This window comes from Entelurus aequoreus, linkage group LG02 (genome assembly GCF_033978785.1).
Source record: "Entelurus aequoreus isolate RoL-2023_Sb linkage group LG02, RoL_Eaeq_v1.1, whole genome shotgun sequence".
Lineage (NCBI taxonomy): Eukaryota > Metazoa > Chordata > Actinopteri > Syngnathiformes > Syngnathidae > Entelurus > Entelurus aequoreus.
This window is the reverse complement of record NC_084732.1, coordinates 45,644,192-45,659,395: the sequence shown is the minus strand read 5'-3', so window position 1 is coordinate 45,659,395 and position 15,204 is coordinate 45,644,192. Positions and strand designations below refer to the sequence as shown.

The window sequence follows — 15,204 nt, the reverse complement described above, 5'->3', positions numbered from 1 at the left end:
GCACTGAACATGCAACTGCTCAGGGAATAACACCAATATACTGTATGTGCTTACTCTCACTTATACCATCATCACTCCCTTAATGGATGCTGTTGATATAGTACATTTTCTTTTTATGGAGGTGGTTATTAGGCATACAGTAGGGATTCCACATTTCCAGAAAGCTAAGTTTCGAAGAATCAGCGTCCTCTAGAGTAGACATTTGATTTTACAGGAGCGTTTACAAAAATGTTTGAACTGAACTCGCGGGCCACCAGTTGAATAGCCCAAATATTGAAAAAGAGATTACCTAAAATGGAACCTTGAGGAACACTACTAGTATAACTACTGTATTTTTGGACAATAAGGCACACTTAAAATCCTTTCATTTTCGCAAAAATTTACAGTGCGCCTTATAATTCTGATTGTGCTTACCGACCTCAAAGTTATTTTATTGGATACATGTTTTAATAATAAGTGTGACCAGTAAGAGATATGTGTAGACTGCAAGATGACACCTGTAAACAACACCAAAACTTTAAATGTTCCATTGAGAATACAGAATATCACACATGGCGCTCAAAAATCTGTCAAAATGTTTTAGTACAACTTTGGTAAGCTATGAAGGCGCACCGCTTGATGGATTGTCGGAACATAACGGCTACTGTAGTTAGACGTACTGTGATTCAACATACAAGTATTATTATGGTGTCTGTTTAAAGACTGCAAAATGACACCTATTAGCAGACATATTATCTGGCGTTTTGTTTCGCAATATTATGCAAAACCAACTTTTCTTACCTGCTGATGTGTAGTTGGTATCTGCATAAGTCCTGAAAATGTGCGCATGTTTCACATTGTAGTCCGTGCCGACACCGTAGTCGATAAGCTTCTTCATTTCCTCTATCTTCTTGTTATAGGGCATTCATCCTCCGCTGTTGTCATTTCTAATATAAAGTAGCGTTAAGTTCTAACTTATATCTGTCAGTAGGCTCGCTATGGAAGCGCTAAAAACTACCGATGTAGTGGGGTTATATAATTCACCCACGGAACTTTAGTTATTAGAGAGTTCCGGTCGTACGTTTTTTCACGGGACATATTTTCCGGCGTTGTTGTTGCACTAGTGAGCCACGGATGAGGAGATGCTGCTCCGTTATTGATTTAAGTAAAGTCTGAATGTCGTTAAAACAAGTAGCTCCATCTTTTGACACTTCTTTGACTCCCGTCCTTGCACGCTACACCGCTACAACAAAGATGATGGGGAGAAGACACTGTCGAAATTGAGCCAGGTAAAGAAGACCGCCCACAAAACAGCGCATCCTGAAGCAAATGTCAGAAAGCGACTTGAAGATGGTCTGTAAAACATAATCTAGGTAACATTTTGACCAAAGAACCAGCATTACATGTTATGTTAAAATTCCATCCATCCATCCATTTTCTACCGCTTGTCCCTTAAAATTATTTTAGAAAAAAATCATAATATGAACCTGTGGAAGGGGGGCGTGGCCTGCGGGCCTGCCGCGGAACGGGGTGTGCAAGGACCGGCCTCGAAGACAGCGACAGGTGAGTGGGTGGCCCAGGTGGGCCTTGTTATCTAATCACTTGTCACCTTTATTAGCAGCAGACGGAATGAGACACTGTGTTGGAGTTGGAGGTGCTGATGAGCGGACGCAGGAGGAAAAGACATTGTGCTGGAAAGCAGAAGCCTTAAGATTTTTATGAAAATAAAACAGTGTTATACCCTGAATTTCGGGCTCTCCTGGCAGTGTGTGGTGGTCCGAAGAACCCACTAGAGGGCAACCTCTACAGAACCCTAACGCCTTTTGTATGAAAATAGACCTGAATAGACCCGCTCAACGGCAGTGTGCCTTATGCTCCAAAAATACGGAAAATAAAGGTGAAGAAATGACTACTGACTGCATCTGAAGTAAACAAGCTACAGCAACACCATAGTTACATTAATCACATTACAAAATATGTATAACTGCTAAAAAGGAGATGACTTAAAGGGGTGCCTTGAGGAACGTCTCAGTTATATAAAATGTTAATGGACGGATCTGCCAATGTGTTTACTGTGGTGCATTTTCCTCTATACAACAGTAGTGTTTTTTGGAATATGCTGCAAAAATGTCGGGGGCCGGTATAGTGTCATTCGCAGACCGGATTTGGCCCCCGGGCCGCCAGTTGAATAGCCCTGCCTTACAGCATGGTTGTAGATCATCACAACATTTCCCACAGGGCATTATCCCATTGTGGTACCCATACTGCACTGAACATGTTATAATTATAACACATTTAAAAAAAAGATTAAGTCATCTTTTGTGTCATTATTTCAAGGATTTGATCATACAGACACCGATAAGCAAAATATGTCCTGTAGTTATGCAGCTTTACTTGCAAACACCCATGCAGACTTTAATGACGAACAAGCGATCAAAATCAAGCTCATGAAAGGAGAAGTGCATCAAACAGCAGTATTTGCATTTCAGATCAACACAGCCTCTAAGGGAGATATAATGACAGCCACATACTTTTACACTCTAAATGGCTGTGGCAAATTACAGCTTTCCCTGAAAGGCAGAATTGAAATAAACAGCACAAAAACAATATGCTCTTCCTTGTTTAAAACTGTACCTGCAAACGGGCGGTAGAGCAAAAGAGAGCACAATGGGCACGCTGTTGTGCGGCCGCGAGCGTGCCAAGGTGGTGGGAGGATCAAAAGGGACTTGGGGCCAAACACCAGTGATGTGGTCTCTGACTTTATTCACTCCAGATGGAGGGGGAGTGGTGAGCAAAAATGGGACAGAGCACATCCAAGGGAAGGAAAATATTTAAGGTTTGGACAAATTCTCCCTCCCACATTTGACCCTCATCATGTCGCACTAATCAGAGTCAGACCTGCCAGCTACATTCCACCTGCTCATTCCCAGTAAACGTCCCAGTCTTTGCTCACTTGTAAGGTAAATTCCTCTCTTACTTAATATGATATGGTATGAGTATCAACTTCCATCAACACATTATATAATTATCAACGCCAGTTTGACAGTTTCTCACTTGAAAACCCTTCTGCAGGACCCTGAGCACACCATGCAATAATAAACAACAGATGGAAACAAGGGTCTACCGGGATTGCGTAATATAGACAGGATGCGACATCCACCCATTTTCTACCGCTTGTCCCTTTCGGGGTCGTGGGGGGTGCTGCAGCCTATCTCAGCTGCATTCGGGCGGAAGGCAGGGTACACCCTGGACAAGTCGCCATCTCATCACAGGGCCAACACAGATAGACAGACAACATTCACACTCACATTCACACACTAAGGACCATTTAGTGTTGCCAATCAACCTATCCCCAGGTGCATGTCTTTGGAGGTGGGAGGAAGCCGGAGTACCCAGAGGGAACCCATGCAGTCACGGGGAGAACATGCAAACTCCACACAGAAAGACCACGAGCCCGATGATCAAACCCAGGACCTTCATATTGTGAGGCACATGCACTAACCCATGTTCCACAGTGCTGCCCATTATGCGACATAAATTACATACTTTAGGTCGATGATAGAGCTTTTAATATTTTCTTCTTATCGTGATAATGCATGTTGATGACACATTCTAGACGCCTCCCGCAAATTTGACAGCGACAAAAAAACAAACATGTCCTCAACGCAATGTAGCGTCCTCGCTAGCAACATAGCGGATAAAGTCACTCCACATTGCGAAGCCGCCTCTAAGTTAGTAATCCTCGTCTTGATAAATTAATAAACGATGTATTCCTACACGTACCATTATCACTGGAGGACGAGGCAATGTGCTATACCGTAGAAGGATACCAGAAGCCATGATAAATAAAGCTTGAGCTCTTGAATGTAAACTGGGTTGGGTCTATTAATACAAACATTGACAGTAACAACACCAAGTATACTATCAGTATATGGTTGATATTACAGTGACTATATCAATATTTTTCTATAAACACAACATTTAAAAATGTTTTTGTTTTTGTTATTGTTTACAAGCTCAGGAAGTAAGTTCCTGACTTTAAGTGCAAAAACTAAAATATTTGAATTGGAGACAATTAGGGATGTCCGATAATATCGGCAGGCCGATAAATGCGTTAAAATGTAATATCGGAAATTATCGGTATCGGTTTTTTTATTATCTGTATCGGCTTTTTGTTTTTGTTTTTTTTGTTTTTTATTAAATCAACATAAAAAACACAAGATACACTTACAATTAGTGCACCAACCCAAAAAACCTCCCTCCCCCCATTTATTTCTGTTATCAATATTCTGGTTCCTACATTATATATCAATATATATCAATACAGTCTGCAAGGGATACAGTCTGTAAGCACACATGATTGTGCGTGCTGCTGGTCCACTAATAGTACTAACCTTTAACAGTTAATTTTACTCATTTTCATTAATTACTAGTTTCTATGTAACTGTTTTTATATTGTTTTACTTTCTTTTTTATTCAAGAAAATGTTTTTAATTTAGTTATCTTATTTTTATTTTTATTTTTAAAAAGTACCTTATCTTCACCATACATGGTTGTCCAAATTAGGCATAATAATGTGTTAATTCCACGACTGCATGTATCGGTTGATATCGGTATCGGTTGATATCGGTATCGGTAATTAAAGAGTTGGACAATATCGGAATATCGGATATCGGCAAAAAGCCATTATCGGACATCCCTAGAGACAATAGTAGTTTGTGCTTATGTTTAGTTATTTTGTTAACTTTATTTTGTTCAATACGTTGTATATAAAAAAGGGAATATTTGAATATTCATAAAATATATTGTTATACTGCCATTTTGTGTTTATCTGACTTTAACTGTGATCAAAAATTAAAACATTCAACAATCTTGAAATTAGTAGTATCACTCAAAACCAATACCAGAAGAATAAGTGTGTATTACATTTTAACAGAAGTGTAGATAAAACCATGTTACAACATCAAATAGCCAAATATTAACATTAAATTAACAAGCAGATTAATAACAGTTTTGAGAGAACTATATAACTGGAAATGGCGCAATATGTTATCACATACATCAGCAGCCAAATAAGGGGCATTTGTAACCCATTTTGAAAAGGTTTTATGATCATTTATATGCCAAACAATATATCGACATATACTGTATATTGTTATCGCAAGAGGCTACAATATATATCGCAATATAGATTTTAGACCATATCACCCATCCCTGGGTTCTACCATAATCATTTTACAGCATGTGGCTGCAAGCTGTCGTAAGTAGACACAAATGAAAAAAAGGACACTGAGGGCAGCAAGAAAATGGTTGAGATTGTGGAGTATAATGAGCTGATGCACAGCCCCAAAGTAAAGTAACGCTCATTTTTATAATGTCAAGTTGTATATCCTCACATAATGTGGTGCCAGCATTCTTGGAACCTATAGCTGAGATTACTAATGAAAATGTAGGTTGAAAAAACACCTCATAGTACCTGCTTAAGCCAATGGAAATGTATCAGCAGTGAGTAAAGTCCCAGGGCGTTGGGATAATCGCTGCCATTACACTAAACAAGACATGTATTGTATTATAAATGACTGATTGGTGAATTGTACAAATAATCATGCATAAAACAAACGTGGTCATAATAGAAGAGTTGGGCAGGAGCTGTTGATGGTAAGACATGAAAAAAACATCCTAGACACACTGGTAAAAAAATAAAAACAATGTCAGTAAGTCATGTAATCAACATATAACTCATATAACTCAACATCTGCTTATATTACCTGTGCAAGCCTTGGTGATCACAATAGTTGTTACTTAAAATAGGTTTTCAATTTATGGTTTGTCACTGAACTGATGGAAAATATGCAAGTTCAATTCACACATCAGAATCAGAATCAGAAATACTTTATTAATCCCCGAGAGGAAATTTAGACATGTAACACAAAACACAATATAAATGCAGGACACGGTTCAAGTGGGACTCAGAGTTGCTTTGCTGAGCAAGCATGACTCCAGCATGTTGTTGTCCGGGTGTGTAATTGAAATGCTTTAGCATGGATGGAGCTCTCGTGGGTTTTCTGGCTTACACATGTGACCGGCCATGATATTAAACCCACAGAGATCTCAGGTTAGGCTTACACGGGAGACCGGGCTTTAGTCTTTTGCTACTCAATGGGCAGCATATGGCATTGGTTAAAGCTAATTGTCCTTTTTTTTACCCAAGGCTAACTGGTCAAAGCATTAATAAACCATCCCAAATACTGGGAGCGTCATGAGCCAGCCAATGGAGAAGAAGGCCTCTCCGGGTTTCCTTTTACAAGACTATTAATTAAAAGCTGTCACCCACACGGTTAAGCAGGCCAACGCCGACATAAAGCAGTCACTCCAGCATCACTGGGGAATCATTCTTAAAACATTAGCAGCCCTCAGTAACACACATAATAGGACAGTAGTTCATCAGGTCAGGTTACAATATACAATACATATTTAATGCATACAATTGAATGTAACTATTATATGTAACTGCAATAAAAGCAGTGAGCCAAATAGAAATGGTAAAAGAAATATGAGGTAAGATTAGTGTTAAGGATCTCTTCTGTTTTTGTGCTGCATGTCATCACTTGGAATCAAATCCCATCTCTGGTGCAGTTTGCTTAAAGTCCAGGTTTTGTGCTCATACCAGGCTTAGTGAGCACGACAGACACGTTGCATCTTCCAACTGCTCCTCAGCTTCAACATTTGTGCACAGCGCCTGCCAACAAGCTCTAAATTTCCCAGCATAAAACATTGACACTTAAATGTCTCACTAAGGGCAAATTCTGTTGGAAAAGTGCTTCGGAAGACAGTTGACACCAGGAATTTCCTTTGATAGGCTATAACATTTCATATTATGTGTTTGGGTTTGAAAAGGGCATATTCTATTGAAAAAAAGAATGACCACATAAAAATGATGAATCATACAATCCATCTAAATATGGACCATCTGTTAAATGTTTGTACGTGAACCTGAACGATAAACAAGCTAATGTTCTCTTCCACAAATATACTGTATGGACAGAAATAGCAATGCAACAAGCAAGAGGCACAAGGTCAATGAGTATAGCAGGGCATAACACACCTTTTCCTACAGCGATGCCTCAACTTAAGAGTCTTTTGAGGTAAGAGCTGTCACTTGGATAATTATTATGCTTTTAAAGGCCTACTGAAACCCACTACTACCGACCACGCAGTCTGATAGTTTATATATCAATGATGAAATCTTAACATTGCAACACATGCCAATACGGCCGGGTTAACTTATAAAGTGCAATTTTAAATTTCCCGCTAAACTTCCGATTGAAAACGTCTATGTATGATGACGTATGCGCGTGACGTCAATCGTTGAAGCGGAAGTATTGGTACACCATTGTATCCAATACAAAAAGCTCTGTTTTCATCGAACAATTCCACAGTATTCTGGACATCTGTGTTGGCGAATCTTTTGCAATTTGTTTAATGAACAATGAAGACTGCAAAGAAGAAAGTTGTAGGTGGGATCGGTGTATTAGCGGCTGGCTGTAGCAACACAACCAGGAGGACTTTGACTTGGATAGAAGACGCGCTTCCGACGCTAGCCGCTGACCGCACGGATGATCGGGTGAAGTCCTTCGTCGCGCCGTCGATCGCTGGAACGCAGGTGTTCATGAGCAGAAGAGGGCTGGCTGGCGTAGGTGGATAGCTAATGTTTTTAGCATAGCTCTTTGAGGTCCCGTTGCTAAGTTAGCTTCAATGGTGTCGTTAGCAACAGCATTGTTAAGCTTCGCCAGGATGGAAAGCATTAACCGTGTATTTACATGTCCAGGGTTTAATAGTATTGTTGATTTTCTGTCTATCTTCCAGTCAGGGGTTTATTTCTTTTGTTTCTATCTGCAGTTAAGCCCGATGCTATCACGTTAGCTCCGTAGCTAAAGTGCTTCGCCGATGTATTGTTGTGGAGATAAAAGTCACTGTGAATGTCCATTTCGCGTTCTCGACTCTCATTTTCAAGAGGATATAGTATCCGAGGTGGTTTAAAATACAAATCCGTGATCCACAATAGAAAAAGGAGAGAGTGTGGAAGTTACGGTCAGAGCGAAAAAAGATGCGTCCTGCACTGCACTCTAGTCCTTCACTCTCACGTTCCTCATCCACAAATCTTTCATCCTGGCTCAAATTAATGGGGTAATCGTCGCTTTCTCGGTCCGAATCGCTCTCGCTGCTGGTGTAAACAATGGGGAAATGTGAGGAGCCTTTCAACCTGTGACGTCACGCTACTTCCGGTACAGGCAAGGCTTTTTTTATCAGCGACCAAAAGTTGCGAACTTTATCGTCGATGTTCTCTACTAAATCCTTTCAGCAAAAATATGGCAATATAGCGAAATGATCAAGTATGACACATAGAATGGATCTGCTATCCCCGTTTGAATAAAAAAAATTCATTTCAGTAGGCCTTTAAGTTGCAAGCAAAAATTTGAGTAACAAATCTCTGCCATTGGTTGGCGTAACAGATGTCACAGTGAACCCTGTGAGATCCGCCAAAACATCCGATCTTCCTCTCTACCACTAGTTTATAGCTAGAGATGGACATAACTTTCCAAGATGTTGACAAGAAAAAAATGGAAATTGTGATGTATCATGTAATTTAGTTTAGTTTATTAAGGATCCCCATTAGTCTACACCACAGTGGAGACTATTCTCCCTGGGGTCCAGGCAAAAAACATCACACAATCACAAAACAAAAGATTACAATGCAGTACAAAAGGGTCAATAATAACATTTTGTAATACAAAATTAGCAACAACAAAAAACAAAAAAAAACAATAACTTTGAGTTTACATAATAATGTTCATACCAAAGAAAAAAAGAGCAATATAAATATAGATATATGTTTTTGCAAAAATAAAACAAAGAACCAATGGCCTATAATATACACATTAATGTACCAAAGACAAACAATAAGTGACGAAAAAGTACCATCCATCCATTTTCTACCGCTCGTCCCATAATGAATAAAATATTACATAAAGTACATACAAAATCAAGATAATATCAACATAAAAAAGATAACCAGAAACAAGAATGAATTTAGGAAAAAAATGGGTCAAAAGAAGATAAATGAACCAGTCATGACATTAGGTACAATCTAGAATAATCTCTTTCCGCAATACTTCTCTCACTTCTCACTCTGTAATTGTACGCATGTTTGACATAAACTCAAACCATAAACCATGAAAATTAAGAAAGTTAAGAGTGAAGGACAGTGCTGAGACAAAGAAGTGGATGAAATTCATTAGGTCAAAGGAAGAAATCCTCAAAAATATGACAGAGCGTCTAGCCAGCTAACTTGGTGAAGCAATTAGAGCGTAGCACTGCCTGTCTGCAGTATACTGAAGCAGAATGAGCCTAATGGTAGCCAAGAATGTTTAAATAATATTTAAATAGCGGACATTTATCCATGTAAATATGGAAAAGCTGCGGATGGTGTTATGGTGTTTTTGACAAAGAAGCAACTGAAAGGAGATACCGTAAAAGTCCACCCTCCAGAGGAAATGCTATACATTATTATTACATTACTTTATACAACTACTTTAGTTAATTGTAGTAAAATATATTGTATTGTTTTTCTACATTATTTCTTACCTAAAACTTTGTTTTTCTTATAAAAAGGCATGTTACATGTTAAATGGGTGCTATTTTTTTAGGGAGGTCAGGGTAAGCACCATCTATCCATCCATCAATTTTCTAACGCTTGTCCCTTTCGGGGTTGCGGGGGGCTGGGGCCTATCCCAGCTGGAAGGCGGGGTACACCCTGGACAAGTCGCCACCTCATCACAGGGCCAACACAAATAGACCGACAACATTCACACACTAGGATCAATTTAGTGTTGCCAATCAACCTATCCACAGGTGCATGTTTTTGGAGGTGGGAGGAAGCCTGCGCACCAAGAGGAAACCCATGCAGTCACAGGGAGGACATGCAAACTCCACACAGAGAGACCCCGAGCCCGGGAATCAAACTCAGGACCTTCTTATTGTGAGGCACGTGAACTAACCACTGTTTCACCGGGGTCAGCACCAACTAAATTGATTTCAGAAGTGTTTTGAGTTAAGAGCTTCATCACAGAACCTATTGGTGACTTCTCCTCCGAAGAGAAAACCAGTGGTGGACAACCAAGCAATGATGGCTGTTATGCAGCAAGCAGCGCGCAAACTATCTGAGTACACAAGGGGCCTAGATGTTTCTGCAAAAAGCAGATACCAGCAAAAAATTTAACTATGCAATGGAATATATCCCTATACTTTATCAAAAAAGAAACTGTCGAGTGATATCAAGGATTGTATGTCGGTCGCGTTCCCAGACATAACAAACTATTGTGCTCCAGACGCCATTCTGACCTGGAAAAGCATGGAGGTATACAACTTCTGTGTGTGTGGCTGGGTCAAAGAAATTGGTATCAAGAATCTCTCGGATAAATCATGCATCGTTTTTGCTGGATTAAGAGTGCATTTCATGATTTAACTTCACGTCTACTGCCATGTTTGTTGCACGCGCCGTTTACGAGTACACATGTTTTCCCGTCTTTATCAAAATATAACTATAAATGTCAACATTGCTTATGTGCTGAAAGCTTCATTGATGATTGTTGCCTTTGGTAAAAGCTTAACTCTTCTGTTTTGCTCACATTTCCTTTCTTATATTTAGACTCGCCCTGTTGGTGCTTTACGAAACACTCTAAGCAACAATGCATTTAGAAAATACAAATAATGTCAAGATAACACCTAAATGGGAAACACTAAACGTTAAAAGTACTTCAAACAAACTTTTAGTGATCACTGTGAACTCATGCTTTTTAGACTCGGCTCTCTTCGTCTGAAGTGCATACTAATTTTCTCATCCGTCGTTTCGTAAAAATGTGCGCTCTTCTACTCTTTTTGAGTATCTCGAGGGTCGTTTATCCATTTTGCGATTTGAGCAGTTCCAACAGCCAACACTACCAATGAGCCAGACGTTAGCCGGACGTGACGCCATGTGAATCCAAGCAATTAAGCATGCAAGTTGAGGTACTACTGTAATTCAAACGTGTCATTAATCAGCCAAAATTCAAGCATGCATTTGAATGAATAGCTGCACGTTTATTTATCTACAATATTTTTATTGGAGCTTACATACAGTATAGTGAGGGCAGATCAGTGAAGTAGGACGCAGCAAACGTAAACATTTGGCTTCAGTCATGTTCTCCCTGTGACTGCGTGGGTTCTCTTCGGGTTCTCTGGCTTCCTCTCACCTCCAAAGACATGCACCTGGGGATAGGTTGATTGGCAACACTAAATTGGCCCTAGTGTGTGAATGTTGTCTGTCTATCTGTGTTGGCCCTGCAATGAGGTGGCGACTTGTCCAGGGTGTACACTGCCTTCCGCCCAAGTGCAGCTGGGATAGGCGTGACTCATAGAGGGACAAGCGGTAGAAAATGGATGGATGTTTGGATAAACTAATATCATATGGTAAATTGGTGATTGTCATTTGACGAAATGTCCTTGATTGACACAGAGAGCTGATGTCATGTTCTTCTTCTTCAGACCCTAAACTAGTAGACATTCAAAAGCGCCTCTGTTGGTTGTATCCATTAGTAGTATGTGACTATTCAATAATCCATCCATCAATCTTCAATTCAATCAACAAACCAATTATCATGCCCATCTGTAGCACCCCACCCAGCCTCTCATGCATGGGTTTCACATTAAATATAGGTAGCATGTTTCACTACATGTGCAACACTAGGGGGTTGCTTAACCTTTCGAAACAGACTGTAAAACAACAACTAGTACTTCCCTCTATGCAGGAAACAAGTCCCCTCCTTTAAATTTGTTGACATATGTACTTTATGCCCTCCCTTTTAAAATGGATGAAACAACACATACAATTGAATGATTACTACAGGGGCCACAGTTATTTCTAATCTTTTACTTGCCACAAATAGGCAAGGAAAAAAGATCGGTGAGCTTCTTCATCTGTATTGGGTCAGTACCACCGGTTCTTAAGTCAATGGGCCACTGTGAATTTGCTCAGTGCTCCAGATGGCAAGCATGCTACGCAACTCTGCTTAACAACAAATTAATTTTGAATCAAGTTTGATTCACAAAATGAGCACCACATTTTTTATTTCCGTTCAAAGGAATCCAGAGGGGAAGAAGAAAAGTTATTTAACAAGCGCTTTTGATCAGAACATTTTTTTTGTCCACATGCTATCAATTTCTTCTCCCTCACTAACTGTAACACAGGCCTGTTAATAGTTAATATCAAACAAAATCAAAGTCATGTGCGTGTGTTGGGGACACAGGAAATTCTGTCATAGGGTCATTAAAAAATTAAGATGACATTAAATGCAGAAACATCAAAAAAGTGCAACACACACATATACAAATAATACAACCAATGACCGGTGCAAATCTGCAGGTCTGATATGCTTATGACAGGATAATAATGGCAGGATTACCCCAAGGCACATTGACATCTTATTCAGGTTCCTGAGTTATGTGTTTACACAAGATTATCTTGGAATACTCTACAACAGAAAAACAAACAACTTCAACATTCCTAGAAAAGTAACTAAATCAAGGACACGCAAAACCAAGCCAAGCCATTTACGAAAAAGCACTCTCACACTTTTTTAACACAAACAAATATCAAAGAGGTCATTAAATAGAAGAATAAATCCCATTAAGCTTTCTGTGGTGTCAAGAATGCCTATGTGATTACAAACAGATGGAATAACAGCAAACACTGGTGCTTGGAGCTCAATCTGCAAACAGGAAAGTCTAACCTCAACAGGCAGACTCTTTCCACTAATCATTCCCAGTCTCCCGCTTGTTATTATTTCAACTCCGTCTCTGAGGTCCAACAACCAGCCCATAAAATACATTCATCCAAAATAACCACAGTGTTTCATTCTATGAGGGAAGAAAAGTTTTGACCATAGTGCAACTTTGTTTTTTACTTATAGCCTTGAATCAGCTTAGGACCTGCATAGGATACAATCTATTATCATAGCAGGAATGGCTTTTATTTCCACAACTTGAAATGCATTATTCATTTCCAGTCAGAGCTGAAATTGAATATGCATCTTTCCACATGCAGTCATGCGCAAACTCACACGCACCCCACACACACAAGATTCATGTTCTTCTATTGAACACAAAACGGCACAAACACACACAAAACACAGACTTTTTGACTCCAGTGGAGAAACACACTTCTTTCACCACCACTCTCAACATATTGCCAAAAAAGAAAACTCACCGATTTCCCGTTGTAGTAGTACATTAAAGAATTACTGCCCATTCCAGGGACAGGATAGGCACAATACATTTTGAACAAATGACCGGATGAAGGTATATTAGAAGAGTATGCAATTTCTCACTGGACATATATCCAAACCATTCAAAAGGGACTAATAACTCTCTCAGTGCTGGCCTCCACTCAGAGGAAACTTATGCAAAGCAGGACGGTACCACTCAGCAGGGAGGGAAGGGGAGGCTGTCAGGAGGGAGTGGCTGCTTTGGTACGCCCCTCTTAAGCTGCTGAGTGCTAAGGCGAAGAGGAAAGGGACGAGGGGGAAGGGCAGCAACAACCAGGTGGGTATAAAAAAGATAAAGGGAAGTGAGTGGGACAGAAAACAAAATGTGTGAGCCTATTTATAGTGAGAGAGAAAAAAATATTTAATTCCGAGCATAAAAAATGTAAAAAAAAATGTTGCCGTGGAACCCTTAACAAACTGGAACTAAAACACTTAAATTCTTGGCTGGAAATGTGAGCCAAATTCTTTTCACACATTTGAATCCTAAGAGTTCCTAAGGACCCACTCATTTGGCATCCCAGACAAGAGTGTGAACACGGACGGAAGACAATCACGAGGGATGTAAAATATGGGAGTGTTGGCCGAACCAGAGATTCTCTGGAGAAGTGTGTGTAAACACTGTGAAGCATGCAACAGCTGCAAAGAGGCTGGCCTAGTGACGTTGCAACAGGAAAATAATGCTTCCATTTCCCAAACCCCCCCCCGCGGGCCTAAGGCAGGGGGGAGCACCAGAGCGGGAAAGCACAACATCAACAGCCATTTTATTACGGTGTACTGCCACTGCAAAGCCACACCGCTTCCAATTTATCCACCTTCATCCTGTGGAAAGAGGACGGCGGGGAGGGCAAAGGAGAGGATTGATACGATATTCCATTGAAAGCCCAGCATGCTGCAGTCTTTCATGACGACCACTCAAAGCTTCCTGGACTAAACACAGGCCTGCAAACTCATTTTCGACACTATTGTTTTAGAAAGATTAAGCCTCTACGTCTCTAGAAAACTCAGCCTTTATTATGTTTTGCCTTTGGTAGTCTTATTGTTTATCCCCCTTCCCTTCCGTCTACCGACTTCTTTTAAACTCTTCCAAAACACTGGCTCGACATTCTGTGACCGCTTTATATCTGGATCTGATTCAAGTTGATGCTTTAAGGAAAATGGCTGTGACAGAAGTGTTTGAAGGGGGGCTAAAAACAAGTCCAGACCCGGCTCTGTCAAGTGAGGGAAGGCAACATAAAAGGACAAAGAAAACGGGCATTAATTTGAGGAGTGCGTGCTCACTCACTCACAGCACTGCTACGCCAGCTGAGAAACTAAGCATGCCTCTCAATGTAAGGGAAAAGTTTTGCGACACCTTTGTGAGTCATGGCAGAAAGGTAACAGCCGTGACATTGTGACAACTGTCCAAATCCCTGAAGAAGATGAAGGGCATGCATGCTTCATCACCTGCTCTAAAGGCACATCAGTCATTGCGCTGTGCTTTTCTTGGAATTTGTTTAGCTGTTGCAAAAACAATGAGCAAATCCACAGGCTGAGGTCATCTCCATCTCAGCCATGGATTTAGCAATGATGTCACCAGACAGGAAGATTGTTTCCTGTAAGAAGCTCTGGTTCTAATTAGGGAGGGCTCACACGGGGGATTGGTTGGCGCACTTGGGGATACTGACCCCCTCCCCCAAGTTCCCAACAAAAATCCTACCAATCATAGCAACAATAAAGTACAGTAGTTATTTTCTAAAACACAAGCTGAATGCCTTACCTTTTATAATTATATATTATCTATACTTGTATTTACATCGAAACCACGTACTCATGGTCAAACAAGCAAAAAATCAAACCGCAGAATACCACAAAGTTACTGCACCAA

The 15,204-nt window shown here is 40.2% G+C and overlaps 1 protein-coding gene across 4 annotated transcripts in view; it reads right to left on the bottom strand.

Annotated features, from left to right (window-relative positions):
* The window catches only part of tcf12 (transcription factor 12), a 206,672-nt gene that overhangs the window by 35,403 nt on the left and 156,065 nt on the right, over nt 1–15,204 (bottom strand). For 2 of the 4 annotated variants that reach the window (XM_062027662.1, XM_062027671.1), the window contains exon 1: nt 13,283–13,471. The exons of the other annotated variants lie outside the window; for them this stretch is intronic. In XM_062027662.1, the coding sequence (XP_061883646.1) occupies nt 13,283–13,351 (69 nt within the window). In that variant the 5' untranslated portion in view covers nt 13,352–13,471. Of the gene's footprint in view, nt 1–13,282; nt 13,472–15,204 lie in introns of those variants that run through there. 4 annotated transcript variants of the gene reach the window in all.